At 41.2% G+C, this 17,599-nt stretch overlaps 1 protein-coding gene across 15 annotated transcripts in view; it reads right to left on the reverse strand.

Moving 5' to 3' along the window:
- tnika (TRAF2 and NCK interacting kinase a) overlaps positions 1–17,599 on the reverse strand; it is a 65,568-nt gene that overhangs the window by 27,424 nt on the left and 20,545 nt on the right. For all 15 annotated transcript variants that reach the window (XM_016677695.1, XM_016677690.1, XM_016677692.1 and 12 more), the window contains exons 3-10: positions 8,305–8,361; positions 7,425–7,550; positions 4,172–4,282; positions 2,825–2,915; positions 2,386–2,516; positions 2,237–2,291; positions 563–641; positions 309–484 (exon numbers count right to left, since the gene is read on the reverse strand). In XM_016677695.1, the coding sequence (XP_016533181.1) occupies positions 309–484; positions 563–641; positions 2,237–2,291; positions 2,386–2,516; positions 2,825–2,915; positions 4,172–4,282; positions 7,425–7,550; positions 8,305–8,361 (826 nt within the window). The remainder of the gene's footprint in view (positions 1–308; positions 485–562; positions 642–2,236; positions 2,292–2,385; positions 2,517–2,824; positions 2,916–4,171; positions 4,283–7,424; positions 7,551–8,304; positions 8,362–17,599) is intronic.

The raw sequence follows: 17,599 nt of genomic DNA on the forward strand, positions 1-17,599 counted from the left end.
ATCTCATAGATTAGGAGGATGCTAACCAACTAAAACGGACCAATAACCAACACCGATGAAATGTCCAGCCAGAATGTCGCCGCTGACGGGGGTTGCTCAAAAACTCACAAAAATGAAAAAGGAGGACTCGAATGCATCATTTACGGCCCCGTATTAATGAAACATTCATGCTCTTGATGTCTGCAATCAATTCCTAGCCAGCGCTATAATTCTCTTTTAAATGTCGCCCACCTCCAGCCTCTTACAACATTTGAATCCCAACTACTTTGGTGACGCGTCTAGACATTACAGCGCGAGTCGTTCCTCACCCCTCTCTCCCCTCTTCTTCTTCGTGCGGTCGATGTGGTCCTTCAGCTGGATGCGGAGGTGTCTCTCGTTGGGAAGCTCGGTGATGAAGGGATGCAGGAGGAGCTGCTCTGTGCTGGGCCTGTGGCTGTGGCTCTTCACCAGAGTGCTTTCAATGAACGACTGGAACTTCTTTGACCTAAAAAAATCCAACACATCCAAGTCAGAACTGAAAATCTAACTAATTTCTGGTGACATATATATAATCCTCACTCACCATTTCTTTGATTTGAGTCTGGGGGCTGGGTTGCGTGGAATGAGGAAAAGGGCTCTCATTGGGTGCATATCACACAGCGCTAAGGAGGCAAACGATGGGGAATATTAAGCGTGACTTAATTATAGCAGATGTTATCACGATGCACATGAAAAGCCAACAGCCATGCAGAAGCTATTGATACAAAGAGCCAATTCATTTTACCCAAATCACATGCTAGTCTATGCATTCTTTTATAAATCGAATGTAGAATCCACAGTAGCATTAAGTCTCCTAGCATCTCTACACATTTTTAATTTGTTTGACTCATCGAGTTGAAAAATACAGCGAAGCGTTTATTATGAGATGCATCACTGGCTTTGCTCGACACGATAGCTGCTGCTTGCTGTATTTTAAGTCTGCCGAACCCCCAGGGGACCTGGGTGTTGCCTGTCAATAAAAAAAAAGTTTTATGTCTTTGTAATGATATTCACGTTGAAGGAGAGGCTGCTCCTGTAGCTCCCGCTCACGTGATCTGCTCTCGGCTGTCGATGTATATCCCCACAAAGCTTTCGGTGTTGCTCCGTAGGGAGCAGCTGAAACACCATTTGTTAAAGGATGTGGTGCTCAAAGGAAAGCAATGAAGCAGGAGAGTTACTTCTTCTACAGGTCGCGTCTCTGCACTGTTAACTAGGAGCCGCGCTGCCAACATTATCAGTGGATCACATTGGATCGGAGAGGAAATGTGCCGCCGTTAAGACTTGCACTATATTTCTTTTTTCCCCATCATAACCAGAGAAACATTTACTTCAAAACAGCCATTAATTCACCGAGTGTCTAATTCTGGATTTCCCTCGAGCCTTAAATCAAACATATATCTGACAATTACCAAAAGCAAACAAAATCTTATTCATTACTTTATGTTTAAGCTGACAGACTTGGAATCATCTCACAAAGTGTGCAGAAATGAGAAGTTATGTTTTTTTCCCCCCCGCCAATACATTCATTTGATAGAAACTGACTGGTAAATCAGTACAAAAAGTACAAAGTGACGTCTAACCCTCATACCAGTATTCTGTTATTCTCCATTATGTGTGTCTATGAATAAAAGTCAAAATAATGAATAAATGTTTTTGGATGACGAGTTTATTATAGATGTATAGCAGTATAATAAAAAAAATACATACTATTCACTGAATAATATTTTAGCAGGTGTGAGCTATTTTGTTGCAAAAAAAAACAAAAAAACAATGATTTTATTCATGCTTATTTTAAGCATGCTTATTTTAAGCTACCACTGCCACAAACCTTAAAGCCATCAGTTTCCTCTGAAGAAACGGTTTTTGGCTGCTGTCGCAGTCAAGACAAAATGGATCCAACCTTAACTGGCTCAGATGTTTAATGGGAATAAAACATCCAGCATGCCTCAGTTGTACGAAAGTGAAAACAACTGTCGCCAATTTTAACAACTGTGCACCTCTGAGGAATGAAAACATAAATTTAAAAAAAGAGGTAGAACGGACATCAGTCCAAATATCAGACATCTAATCCAAAAATCCAAGCCTTTTTTCAATCGACGGCATTACGCATTCGAGCAAACAATCTGCCTCCTGATTAAAATATCCCACTGAAGCCGTAAAAAAAAAAAAAAAAAAAAAAAGCAGCGACAGAGATGTGGGGTATTGATTGGGCACTTACGAGGCGCTCCTTCAGCCATCTCCATCGCCGTGATCCCCAGGGACCATAAATCACTCTGCAATGGAGGAAGCGTGCACACTCAGGGTGATCAAAATCTCAGTTTGTATAAATGAATGTACAAGGCATCCTCAGGTGAAGGCAGTTTTTACCTTGCAGTCGTAGGTGGCTTCAGGGTTTTCATCACAGGCAATAACCTCTGGCGCCATCCAGTACGGTGTCCCAATAAATGTGTTCCTCTTTCCCACCGTTCTGTCCATCTGTGCCGAAACGCCAAAATCCACTGCAAACACATGCACACACGCACGCACAAAAAACTTCAATACAAGACTCCAAATCTGTATGAATAACACAACCTGCAATAACGTCGACCAATCTAAAAATACATAGCAACAAAATCTGAGGAGAAAGACAGAGAGAGATTCCCTTCTTCAGCGTTTTGCATCTTGAACAGCGTGACAGCCACAAACAGATGACTAAGCTGAAAATGGAAAGAAAAGCCACAAAAGTCAGGCGAGCATGAAATCTCATACACCGCGCCGCGCCGCCAAACGCGAAGCCGTTTAGTGGAGTAGGTGGGGACCGGCTCACCTAGCTTGACCTCGGCGTTCTCAGTCAGCAGCACGTTCTGTCCTTTGATGTCTCTGTGGATGACCTTGTGGTGATGCAGATGAGCCAAGCCCTGCAGACGCAGACAGATATGAGCCGTGAAGGAAACGGAGCCAAGTTGTAATTATTATTCAAGAAAGAGCTCAGGGCTAAACAGGGAGGTGTCCTTCAGTAACCCCCCCAGGGCGAGGCTGCTCTTCAGCTGACCCGAAGCCTCTGACCTGCACAGGCTCTTTTTTTTTTTTTACATTTCAAGAGGAATCTCCACACAAAAAAAAAAAAAACTGTGATTAATTGGGTAAACGCAGCTATGCAACGTATTTAGAAAACGACACAAATGTGTTTTTAAAAAAAGATAAAACTGTAGAGAGATGGAAAAATTGATAAAGTATCACAAAAAGCTATTTAATATGCTTTTAGTTTCTTGAGAAATATTCATACGCCTTGAACTTTTTCATTGTTTATCATATCACAACCTCTTCAACATATTATTGGGACTTCATGTGTCAAACCAAAACAAAGATGTCTATTTTTGTAAAGGTGAAGGGAAAATATCTTTGGATATGAACATGTCAACATGGTTGCCCATTCTTTGCAAAAATATCTCAAGCACAGTGAGGTTCGATGACGACTTCCCAACTGAAATGGGGTCTGGACTCTGACTGGGATATTCATCGTGTTTCTGGATTCAGTTTTATGGTTGCAGTCCTGTTGGAAGGACCTACCTTGACGTCTTTTGCTGCCTCTGACAGATTTTGATCCTGGATTTCTCTGCATTTATCTCCACCTAGCTTCTCATGAAATGCAACCGATTCTGATATTGCCAAAAAATAAAGCGTCCCCACAGCCCAATGCTTCCACGACCATGTTCCACAGATGGGACGGTGCACTCAGGCTGACCTGCAGTGTTAGTTTTCCACCATCTACCTCATGGGTCTCAAAACTAAGTTCTCGAGATCTACTGTCCTGCAGAGTTTAGGTGCATTCCTGGTCCAGCACACCTGAATCAAATGATTTAGTTACATCTTCAGTATGCTACTGAGTTTTATAAAAGCCTCGATTGAAGTGTGTTGGACCATGAAATTGTCAATGCGCAGCCATTTGTCAGAGCACTGCTGACAAACAAAGAGATAGAGATGCAGCCTGAACTCATATCTTTGTAGTAAAGATGTCTCCCAATTTGTGGTTGACAGAGAAATGCAACTGAACCGTGATTAATACCCGTTAACAGTGACTTTGCAACAATGCCGTGATTCTTTCAGGTGTAGGGGGAGGTGCTTATTTACCCTTAAAAAAAAAACAAAGTAGAGGGTGTGATTTGGAACTCACCCTGAGAATCTCTCTGCAGATGTAAGCGTTCCAGTCCTCCTTTAGCGAGTTGCCCTTGGTGTTTTTGATCAGGTCTGTCACCGAGCCAGCTCCACAGAACTCCATGACAAGCTAAAAACACAACACATTGTTTTGATTTTTTTTTTAACTGCTTGCTCTGCTGAAGAAGGCAGTCTTGTCTAGAATTGTTCCAGAAGAGCCTGAAATACCTGTAAAAAAAAACTTCAGGCGGTAGCAAGACCAAGAAACAACAAGTCACGGGTGAGCAATGCAAGAGATTGATTTCAAACGGAATTATTAAAACGTGCTTATTACACTAATCACCAATTTGCTCGAGCCACTCGAAACTTACAACGCCGGCGCCAAAATGGAACAGCCGCAAATGCGTCGGCATGTTTTCCCAACAATTTGCAGCAAACGTTTTATAGTTGCGGCACATATTTTTAGCTGGAAAAATATTTTTAGCTCACTGGCAAGAAAAAAAAAACATGAAAGACTCGACTGCCAGCACTGCGGTTGTCCCCGTCATAGATTGCATGTTCAACAGCGTCTCAGTGGGTTTCCTTCAGTAGCCCAGATACATACATGATGTAGAACTGCTGGTTCTACATTGGTCACAGCGTACAGCATTGGCTTTTTCGACTGTCACAGCTACAGCCTCCCTCCCCCCCAAATAACAACACAGTATTATGTGATAACATGTGCATAGCCGATAGATAAACAGAATAATTAAGTACATTCTGTGCCCTTGCTTGTAGTTTTGCTCGGCGCCGCTTACTTAATTTAATGTTTGTGTGGTTGAAAAGCATCTCTGAACAACCGGTTTCTCCACACATTCCCACAGGCAAAACATAAACTGCAAGCATAAGCTGCCTCATTGGAGCCATAAGCGAAAAACAGCAACAGAAGCAGGATAATGTCTTGATTCAGACTGTAACGGGATCTTTTCACTGTGCAAAAAGATCTCCCTCACTTGGATCTTATTCGCTTTATGCGCCAAGTTAAACCGTGTGAAGAACCGACAGGAAAAAAAAATAAATTAATGTTTTTTTTTTTTTTTAAAGGAGTTGGTTTTAAAAAAAATCCTAAATAAAGAGATCCAGTTACGGTTTTCAAAAGTGCTAGAAAATGTTTGTCATCTGATGTAAAGTCATTGTAATGGGACGCCAGAGGGCGTTGGAGAGACTGGAGCGTTGTCCGGCTGTTCTGAGCACAGAGTAATTCGTCTCTGGCATCTCCCTACCTATTGGTGTACCCAGACAGTCAGCTGTCTACCATAATCTATCACTTTTATTGAGTTAAGCTTTTTTTTTTTTTTTCAAAAATACAATCGCCAAGCTAAAAGCATCAGACTGCAGGATATTCACCAAGGTACATAGACTAATATCATATAGGAATGTTCACGATCCTCGACGCTGATCGGCTGTAACCCAAACGCAGATGTTGGCTTCTGTGGTAGAGCCAAGACGGTTTCTACTGCGCATGTTAATGCATATTAAGGTATATCTGGTGTTTGAACTATTAAAATAGGCAGTTCTAAGCATTTTTTAGAGAAAATCTCATGTATTTGTGTATTTTAACTGTTCAGTGGGGGTTGTGGGCCCTAAACTCTGTGAATATCAGAGTCCACAGTAAGTAAAGTTGTTCAGTAGAAACATCCCACTCAATATAAAATTAAAATAATAATTGAAAGATGTAAAAAAAAAAGAAGAAATGAGCAAAAAGAATATATTTTTTCAATTCAGTTATATCTTGATGTAACTGAACACAAAACTTTTTTTGTTTGAATAACGCTCGTCTACCACATTTAGGAAATAAATTTGTCTAATTAATAAAAAAAAGGAAACAACCTTCACGAAGAGGGAATAAATACGCAAGAGAAAAAGTAGCCAAACACCCTCCACCCCCTTTTCCCTTTCTATTCTTTCATCTCTGTGCTGCATCCATGGAGACCGGTGAACCGAAGTTGGGTTTGTGAATCCTGGCTCTGCTTCAAGCTTCCCTCTTATCGGCCCTCTTGTTCAGAGGAGGAGAGGCAGTGCGCGTGAAGCGGCCGTCCTGCTCTTGCCCAGGATGCGGGCATTTACCGAGACACAGCACAGCCACACACTCACAGGCGCGAACAGAACAACACACACTTGTGACTGTTATCAGGGAGAGATATACAGAGAGCAGGTTTGGCTGTTCTGTGCGAATCTATTTGTCCACGTATGAGTTCGTGCCGCCACTGCACTCCGAGAAATACAACGTGACCGGGCCGAACAGAGTTACTGAAGAGATTACGTTAGTATATGATCCGATGCAGATCCAGGCTCATTACTTATGCCACTAATGCATAAGCTGTGTGCAGGCATCCCAGTGGATGCAAACCTAAAGCCAATGTGTTCTCTCCTTTTTTAAGATTTAAAAGGTATAAGTGACAAAATCTGCATAATTTGATGACGGGAGGCAAAGTTTTTACCGTCACTAGGTATACCAAACAATTTAAGATAAATACAACTGAAGCATTTTCTTTACCTAAAATGTAACTTTTTTGTCGATCATAGTGCACTCCTGACACAGAGACCCATTTGTTCTGGGCAAAAGGCCAAATTAGGACCAACATTGACCTTGCCACAACAAAGAGGGAGCAGGACGGTGACAAGCATAAACTTGTAGAGTTTGCAAAAGTCTGATCATTTAAACTGGAACCATGTGATTTTACTAAAACGAGACTAATATTCAGCTTTGTGTTAAACACTCCTTGTACATCTGACATAGCACAATTGATTATTGTGTGGAAAAGCTCATGTCCACTTCTGGAGAACCTCTGGGGGGAGCTAAAGAAAAGAAAGTACAACACAAGAAACAAGACGCTGGATGATCTCGACCTAGACTGTGCAAAGAGCAAGGAAAATATTTTTGGGGGGTTTTCTGTATACTCCAACTTCCTCAAATGTAAAAGGAATACATGAAGTGTTGCCCTGTTGGCAATAGGGAACGCACAAAATATCGACACTTGTGGTTTTGTTAAAAGATTTTTCCTTTATGTGGGATTTCTCTTCCACCACTCAAACAAAAAGGCTGGATTTTTTTCCATTTTCCATTTTTCAGTCCAGGAGGGGAAAAAAATTGTCTTTCTTCTAATCCTTTCAAGTCATCTTTACCAGGGCTGCCAAAAAATGTGTTCGACAAGTGATAAAAATAGCTTAAAACTTAAAAAAAAAAAAAAAAAAAAAGACATTCATTACATTAAAAAAAAAAGGTGTCCTACCCAAAGCTGGTCGTCGATGCCAGGAGGTTGCTTCTTGACGAATACTCCAAAGTAAGTGGCGATGTTCCTGTGATTGCTGTACTTCTTCAGCATGTTGATTTCAGACTTGATCTCGTCCTCCTCGTCCTGCAATAGCAGAAATATAACATTTAAAACCTAAGGCCTTTCACTCCCGGCTGATCTTTAATCATCATTCTGAATCTTGTTAAAATCTTTAAAATAAATACATGAACACAAACCAATGCTTCGGTGCGCGCAGCTGGCCTCTAAATTATCCACACTAACAACATTACTCTTTAATTACTTCCACTTCCAGGGGGATCCTGTCACAGTGCCAGAGGCTGTTGTTTGAAACAAGTTGTTGTGGTGGCTGTTAATTAGATAAAATGTTTATAGTCTCTTGTATTAAAAAAAAAAAAAATTAGCTGTAATTTCTCTTATTTATTTGTGCTAGTTTAAATGCAAACTGCCTTTTCATTTTCCGTTGGAGCAGTCGACATCCTGCAGGTTTGGCAAAGCTTCTATTGCGTTATTCACTCATAGGATGTCACAGTAGTTAATTCCTGGTTTGTTTGTTTTTTTCCATTGTTTGCCGGCAACTGAGTGCTAACAGGGATGCGTGGGGTGTGAGGGTTTCTAAAAATAGCCGAGGTTCCCTCCTGCTTTACAGACATGCCTGAGACCACACTCGTCTCCTAATCATTCCAGCTGATATTGCCATGGCGATGGGCCCATCCTCGTTTCATCTCCCCCGCCTTACGCACACGCACAAGCTGTGACTCATCGCTCTTAATTAGGCGGTATGGTTCACTTTGGTGTAAAAGCTCGAGACGGATTTAATGTGTATGAATATGTGGGAGCGTGCATTCGTGTGTCTTACCGTAGCGACATCCATGACCTTGATGGCTGCCAACTGCCCCGTCCTAATATGGCGACCCTGGGAAGCAGGAAGGGAAAGACGCAGGAGAAGATGCAGCGAAAAAGAGAAAAGAGAAGAAACATGAGTCGATGTGAATGTTTTCGTTTTCTGAGGACAAAAACAGCATGCTTCACTTCAGGATGGGGTGTAACGACATTAAAACAATATTTTCCATCAAATTGATATCTATCTCACAAAGTGCTGCCATTGCAATTTCAAACTATTATTATGGATCCCCATACATGAGAGTGAATGCTTTAAGCATTATAGATTTTTATAAGTCTTATCTTATAGAAGAAAATTTAGAGGTTTCCAGCTGTGTGACTGAGGTGTAAAATACCCTTACAATACCAAAAATGGTAATGTAAGGCTAAGCCTGGAGATGTTAAAGAAATAAGGGAACAAAGAGCAAAAGTGGAAATGACAAAGAGGATCATTTGCACATGGAGCATGTGTGGCTGTGATTAACTAATGGAGAAAGTACAGACACTAAAACCACTGTTGGTTATTCCCTCCACCTGAAGTACGAAGCATCCTATAGGCTGGTCAGTGCGACTTGGCAACCGGACAACAAAGAAACAAATCCATAGCAACAGACTGGGAGCAAGAACACGGGCATTTCAATTCATGATAAACAAGTTAGCATTATGAGTTAGCTGCCTGTACGGTACATCAAAAAGACTTTGATCGACTGGTCGTAGCTACGACGACGCCAAATTACAGTGAAAAGTTACAGCAGACACTGGCTGCAGAGAGAACCTCGTATTGTTTTAACCCGATTTCATGTTTTCCCAGTCTTTGAGAGAAATGTGTTAACTGACCAAACAACTTTTATTTAAAAAGAGAAAAATCCCCACTAAATAGCTCCACGGTTAAATTTGTTGATATAATTTTAACAATGGTAATTTTGCTGCTAACCGTCAAACTGAGCACCACTGGGTGGCTGAACACTGATCAGCCGCTCTCTCACACACACACACACAACACACACACACACACACACACACACAAGTATAAAAAAAAAAAAAAAAAAAAAAACACAGTTCGGATTTTGTGCGAGTGAAAGAGCTGGGGAGATTGACCAGGGATTTCTCATTAGGATCAGACTGCCCCAATTCCACAAGCACAAGGACCGGCTTTGTTCAAAAAACCAACAAAAGAATTAGAGCCACTTACAAATCAGAAACTCAAACACTTACAGACACACAGAAAGCAGAAAAAAAAGACGTCCTATCTTTCCATCGTTCTCACAGAAAGAACAACTCTTTACAACTCCCACACATAATAGGGGGAGAGGTAGGTGAGAGGATGACTGATTAGGTCAAAGTAAGGCCAAGGAAGCGGGAAATAGTGAATGTGTCAAACAGATATGAGACACGGATATTATCGGACCAAGCTAGAAATTCATTTATCTGAACCAGCTGACGGCCGTCCTCCCTTTGTGTCCCGATATCTCTCCTCCAGGAGCAGTAATGTCATCCAGGCTTATTAAATGACCGTTTTGGAAAGGAGGATCAGAAAGAAATTAGCACAGTCTGCTCGTCGTTATCTTCACTGCGGTCTTTGCCCTCTTCCTCCTGATTTATTTGCAAATTTGAAAATGAGACTGGGGTGCACTAAAATAGCATTTCCAAGCCAGTTAATTTAAGAGGATGATGTAGCTGCGTTATGGTGCCCTGCGAAAAATCTTGCCTCATTAAGAAATCTCAATGTTTTATGAAGACTTTATGTGACACACAAGACTGTATATAACTGTGAAGCGAAGTGAAACTATTGCACAGTTCTCACAGTGTTTAAAACACACACACAGTACATTCAGCCCCATTCACAGAAATAATAGCCACTTTGGGCATTTTACAGAGCACCGTTTAGTCCATAATCTGTTAAGAAAAAAGGTCCTTATGCAAGAGTAGCAAGAATAAACTTATTTCTGATGGAAAGCCATGAAAAGTCCCATTAACAGTTTACCATGTAAATCAAACAGCAAACATGGAGGACACTGCTCTAATAGATTATATAAAAGTTAAAACTTTTGGCTGTTAGTGGCACAAAATGTATTATACATCATCCTGAATGCACCCTGCAAACCCTTAAGCTTGGTGGTGGTGACATCAACAGGCTGTTTGGATGTTTTGGGGAGTTTTTCCCAGCAGAAACAGGAAAAATCGATCAGAGTCATCAGAAAGACTGATGGAACTAAAGGAAACCCTTTTAGACTGGAAACCAGTGTGGATGTTCACTTTCCAGCTGTACGACGACCCTAAACAACAGCCAGAGCTCCAATGTGTCGGTTCAGATCACGCATATGAATGGGTCCAATCAATGTCCTGATGTAAATTCAGTTAAGAACAGGAGGCAAGACTCCAAACCTGACACTCGCAGATACAAAGGGATTCGTTCTCTTACGAGTGTTTTTGTGTGAAATTATTCCGTAAAGCAAAATCGGCAAATATTTACATCCTTGTGGAACCACTTGGATCTGCATTTGCAGCCAAAGATGGTTCTAACTAAGAACAAATAAGGAGGGTAAAATACAAATACACATCACAGTTTTCAGATCAGATGAGCAGGTTCCACTCCACGTGCACAAACTAGCTTGGCATCGACAGAAACAGTTCTTCAAAAATATAAGTCTACACCTTCGAATGATCCCATACAGACTTCCCAATACACACGTAGCCACTCCTTTCTATGACAGTATTGTTTAACAATGATATTAACCACTGGGGTTGTTGTGATCCGACTTTGTCCTCCGTGTTCCCGTTTATTGCATTTGTTGTTTTCTTGGTGTGGCTGCCTCTGTGCAGCCATTGTTCTTGCACCTTATTTTTAAAAGGTGTTCAATCAATCTGTCATTATATTGTCAGTGGTAAGAGCCAATTAAATGTTTGGCAACCTGTCGGGAAGTTCATCGAACCAGTTCTCCGTGTTCCCATGCCTTTCTACTCGCCAGCTTGTCTTGGTGAAGGAATCCGCCCTTCAGCAGACGTCAACCGCTCACAACTGCCAGAGATTTTATTGACAGACCTAAACCAACTAAAACGGACTCAGCACATATTTCGGCAGTGGCAAACGCACCACTTTAATCAAGTTTGCCGTTTAAACTTGATTAGAGTTTATTAGATCCTTGTAGAAAATAGCTTTCTTGTAGAGTTAGCAATGACATGGCATTAATACCAACCATATTTCTTTAGCTACCATCCACCCAAATGGATTCCAACATGAAGATACATATTTGTTTTCATTCAGGTTTGGAAAGAGAGCTTTCCATTGATTTGTCCTTTGCTTCAATTCTTGCAACATTTTCTCAACAGCAACACGTTGTGTTCAGGAGTCTGAGTGTAAGTCAGGGGTGCAACTTTCTCTGTAACCCGTTGTAGAAAAAAAAAAAACAACATTAAGCAAACTACAACTTCCCCTGACGATAATAGCTTGGACAGGGCACTAGCATGAGGGCAATTGCATGAACTTTTTCAATTCATGCAATTGAAAAAGTTCAATTCGACATTGGTAACTTGTCTTTCCAAACAGATTCATTTAAAAATGGCCCAAATTTGAGAACTTTTTCAGAGTGGGGTCCGTAGAAAAAATTACTTTTTCAATAACAGACCAGACAGATTCACAGAGAAATATTGTCTCGCCGTCGACGCTCAGAAAGGATCGTTGAAACTGGCAACAGCTGGAGCAGTGGAAAAAATTACAGACTCAGTCACACACACAAGAAAAACACTCCTGTAGTATATTTGCTGACTTTTTCATACCAGTAAACTCAACATACTAACTATTAAAAAAAATGGAATAACATGGGAATAATAGAGTAGCAGTTAATTGATTAAGATGCTTTGGTAGATTTTGCTTACACAACCTCAACCTCACACAAGGTGTTTCTGCTGGCACGACACCGCGACCGAACGAGCGTCAGCAGAACACTGGAAAATCCTACTACCTAGTGATCATTTTAAAAACTAAACCTCAATTTGCTAATTTCCATCCCTTAAAATGAGGACGACTTCAAATCACCAAAAACCCGAGATGCTAAAAGCTCCTTGTGGATATATATTGTCATACATTTATTTATGCGATTCCTTAAATAAGAAATGAAGATGGATGCAGCTCTAATAATGAATTATGAAATGGATTTCACACTTAACACCGTCATCCTTTTTGCGTTTTCTCATAGGGGTGGCCCGCTTGCTCTGATCTATCCCATTCAGACCAGTCGGTATTAAATCTCACAGGCCAGCCCATCCTTTCCTCCACTAGTTCGTTGACAGTGTTGCTTCTCTCTGACCTAGATCTGCGTTTTTTCCCCCTCTCTGCCTCGCTCTCCTTCCCTCTCTTGTCCCTCTGATTTGCACTCTCATTATCTAAACCCTCTTAGCTCCCCACAATCTCCTCTTTATGCCTTTTCATTAGATCTCACAACGTCTCGCCTGTTTCCCCCCACCCCCTCTCTTCGCTCCTCGTATTTTCCATCTTTCGTCACTTTCATGGCTCCCAGCATGGCCCAGTGACCTGTGAAAAGCGGGTCTTACAAGAACATGATTGAGCTGAAAGTTAATGCCACAGGAACAGCATTCTGCTTTGAGCTCGGCAGGCGAATCCGACGCGAACTGAAGGCTCGTTGCATCCCCTTCGCTTTGCTTCCTCTAATGCATCCAAAGCACTCTGTAAACCACAATGTGGATCTTAGCATGTACTCGGAGCAAAACAAGGAACCCCACGTAATATACCTCAAAAGGTCACTATTCCGGTAATGATGCCCTTTAAAATTAAGATGCGTCATTCTTTAAATGTTCACACAGTCACTTTTCTCCTGCTCTTGATTATCTTGGCCAAATGTGACGGCAGCAGTCACAGACACGTCCACAAGGAGCTCTGAGACCAGCCATGTTTAGGCTACCAGACGACCTTTTAATGATAATATTGCTTCAGATCAATTTGACTTAAACTAAATTCTAAAAAAAAAAAAATAATGGGGTAAATATTTCCTGTGATGGAGTTTTAAACATTTTGCTTGTAAAAAAGGATACTTTACTCGAGGCACACTGCCTTGAAGCGATGCGTAATAATGTAATGTATTGTTATCAGTAAAACAGATGACAAGAAATGTGATGTTTGCAACAATAATAACCAGTGATGGAAAAAGTCTCAGTAGGTTTGAATTTGTTACTTTTGCTGTTTGAACCATCGTCTTTACCACTGGAACCATAAAATAACCAACAAATAAAAATATGTGTCTGAAAACATAGGCAGTTCCTGGTTTTACAAAAACCAAATCAGACAATTCTACACGTGTGTGTGGAAAAATACAAAAATGTAATAGTTCTCAAGAGCTGAAATGGAAATAAATAGCTCTTATACTTCAGTAGTGCAACCTGCACTTAATGAGATTCTCATATTTGCTGCAACAGACAGAAAACTAATTGTAGTTCGGAAATTGCGACTCTGAATCACGCGTCCTCTCATCCCCGTCTCTTGACTCGTCTTTTACTGGAGGAGGTGCGAGAATATCACAAGTGCATATTCTTACAGCAATTACCATCTGCATGTGAATTTAATTAAACGTCTCCGCGAAGCAGAACTAAAAACCCACGAAAAGTATTTGTGGCCCGTTTGAAGAGCCAGGCCGTGAGAGCACCGAGCTCGTGTATTTCAGGCTGGAGAAAACAGTCGCTGCGTGTGGCAACTCTTTTTGGAGCTTCTGGCGAAGCCGGTTTGCTGAACGTTCAAAGCACAAATCCACTTTCGTACAGCAAAGGGAAGCTGTCGGTCTCATTCCTAAGAGACAGACCCGGCGAACGCTCGTGTAATTTAATCCGGCGGTGTAACATCATGATCCCGAAGGTATCGGTGAGTCTCTGACACTTTGAATACAAGGTATTTAAAGAATGCTTAGATTTTTTTTTTGTTTGTTTCTCTGTGTTCGCACCACTGCCCTTGCCAAGTCAATTACATCCACACCCCTCCCACCCCCTTCTTGGACACATTGACTATGCAGGACACTTCTTCTTGTAGCCTAGCAACAGTCCCTGCTCGCCGGATCACAATGGGCAGGACACTTAAATATACGTCCACGAACTCGCTAATATGCACCCTTAAGCACACACACACAAAAGAGAAAAGGACAGGGGGGACAAGCGACTATTGTCTTGATTTGTGAGAGTCTATGTTAAGAAGAGGGCGGCGGGTGAAGAGTAGAGGAGCCGGCTTCACGTCCGACTGCAAAGAGCAAATGTAGGTATGCAAGGTCAACAAGGACCACTGACATGCAAAGAGGGCAAGTTTCATAATAAATCTGATGCTCAACTTTAAGAGTAAGCTTGGCAAAGCTCTCAAAAGACAATAAGATGAAGGAAACCAGTTTTAATTAAGCAAGGCATGTGAAAAAGTATTTCTACCCTTCTCAATAAGTTGGTGATGAGCTTCAAGTCTCTGAGGTTAGCAGTCCTCCTTGCGATCTCCTTGAGAAACAGAACGAGTTTTATAATAAATCTGAGGCCACTACAAGACATTAACATTAACATTACTTCAAGTCAAAAGAAACATGGTGGTAAATTAAAAGATTACCACCATGATTTTAAAGACTGCAAATCATGGTTCATCTCTCTTATCCACATATTTCATCTTTTAGATGTGATCGTACTCAACTGGAGGAGTCTAAAATCGGGTTTTAAGTGCTGACAAAGTCTAAGTCGGCCCGGAAATGAATTCAAATTAAGTTTTTGTCAACGAAAAATCACACCTACTTAAACCACTAAACAAAGTCTGTGCTTTAAACTGTGAAAACGTTTCTTTGCGACACGGTGCTGCTCGCTCTGCTTGCTACAAGAGAAGCAGCGGTAATCTGTGAGGCTTCGCACTTCTGCTCAACATCTTCCTGTGGTGAAAAGGCTCCTCTAACCTGTTTACGTGTTGAACACAGTCACATGCAGCATTTGACAGTTTGGCTGCCTAATTGGAAACTTTTCCTTCTAGGAACAAACGCATTCCTACGAGTGTTTCCACAGCTCCATCAGATAAGTTTTGTTTTCCACTTCACATGTTGCATGCATTTCTTTGTAATTTTAGAACGGCGAAGACGGGGAGTTTTGGTTCTTAGTTTCCTTGTAAAGCACGGTTAACCTTTTTTTCCAAAAACATTGTATAAGGAACTCAAAACTTGGATTTAATGTCACTCGCTTTGCAAGCAGTGCAGTCAACAGATTCCAGAATACAAATTTGGATACTTGAGATAATCTCCAGAAATCAAACCAAATATAAAATGCTGAGGTTATTCTTCCCATCACAAAAAGAGGAAAAACCTAAATATGTAACATTATTAACTGTCTAACTTTAAATTTGAAAGATATTTGCTGTTATTTTGATGTCAACACACAGATTTCCCCAAAGGAGAATTGTCAGCAGGTACCAGTTGCTGAGTAGATATCAATCAGCCAATTAATTAAGTTTATTTATATGGCATATTTGAATTGAAAAGCAGGGTAGGGGAGAAAAAATGCTCTAGAGAATACACACAGCCAATACTGATTTTGTAATATTAGACATACCAACCACACTACTTGCTAATATGACGGTAAAGTCCGCTTCTAAAGTTTGAGATTGGAAATCAGACCCCATCTCTGTGTACGATTGAGCTCCAGACTGTGAAAGGTCGCTCCAGCATCATTTGTACTGGGGAATCTCTCTTCTTTGGAGGCCGTGTGCGACTCAAAGCAGATCTGTAAAAAACAAAAGGATGCAAACCGTCCGAAATGTCTCCCCCACCAGATATCAGGAGCCACAGCAGAAAGGATCTGCTCAGTCATTTTAGCCAGGAAAAATTTCTGAAATGTAGCAACCTCTTCTCCACTTTTTTTAAAAAAATGCTATCTGGTAAACAAAAAAAAACAACACCCACATATTGGCTATTGTTTTGTCATTTTGTCCTATTAATATGAACAGCAGAAATATTTGTAGGTTTCAACCAGTGATGGTCAAAGTCTCTCATTATTATTGTTATTTTGTGGATCGAAATGTCTGTGAACCACTAGAGAAGAGAACAAAAACAAAGTATGTTAATGCAAGCCCTCTAAAAATGGAGCAGGGTGTCCGATTGTGTTCCTCTTGTTTTGTAAAAAAAAAAAGAAAAAAAAAAGGAAATGGGTCACCCAGTAATCCCAATCTGTGCCCTTCTGGTAATCCACACTGCCATTCGCAAACAGCAGGAATTGACTGAACGTCTGGGAATCGCCTCCCTGCCACAGGACCTGTCGCCATGCATTATAAGGGGGAGAAGTGGGTAAAGGGAACCGTCTCCCACCTCCACTTTCGAGTTCTCTTCTACAGACAGATCCCAGATATACATACGGCTGTAGCGCACGTTTACTCTCAGATAAACTTATTTCCAGCCATTTTACTGTCAAAGCACTGCAGAGAACTAGTCTTTTAGTCTCCAAGGCTCATAACAAGAACCACCGCTTCCTCGGTCTTGGTTTACGATCGCAGACGGTGTCGCCGAAGGTGTTGGAGCAGTTGATGCGCAACAAAAGCCACTTTTTATGGCTAACCAACAAACAACGCGGGACTCCGAAGAAATACAGAGGCAATACTCCTCGACACACCTCGCTGGAGTTCGAACACCTGCAGTGATTCAGCGTCCGTGCGTGCCAAAACGCGCCGACACCGACGGTACGTGCACAAATGGAGTCAGCGAAGCAGTAAATAAAAAATGGCAAAGGCCTCGATTCCAATCTACTTCAGCAGAGTCTGGGAAATATAGAAGCACCCCGCGGCTGCTCTCATGCTGAAAAATGAGGAGGGAGGCGACAGGAGGGACTGAGACTAAAGAGAGTGTAGGAGGCACGCTTTAACAAGTGGGGTAATATGCAGGCAGAGAGGGAGAAAAAACAGAATAAGGTGGAAAAAGATGATTAGATAGATTTATCAAACTTAGGATGTTGCACTGGGAAACCTGGCCACTCATCAACCCCTGCTGAAAGAAAAAGATGCTAACAAACAAGCACATAAAATAAAAAATTTATTTTATGTGCTTCGTATATAAACTTCAATATAAAAGTAAAAACAAAAAAAGCAAGGGCAAGGCCAAAAAAAAAAAAAAAAAAGAAGGAAGAAAGAGAGCAAAAAAAAAAAAAGAAAATTAGAAAACACCCCTGTGTGTGAGATCTCAAATTGAAGCTATCCTTGGATGTTTTTTATCATCTTATGAATGTGCTTTGTCTAAATATCTGCAGTGAAGTGTCTCTACTATAAAACT

This window comes from Poecilia formosa, unplaced genomic scaffold (genome assembly GCF_000485575.1).
Source record: "Poecilia formosa unplaced genomic scaffold, Poecilia_formosa-5.1.2 Scaffold160, whole genome shotgun sequence".
NCBI lineage: Eukaryota > Metazoa > Chordata > Actinopteri > Cyprinodontiformes > Poeciliidae > Poecilia > Poecilia formosa.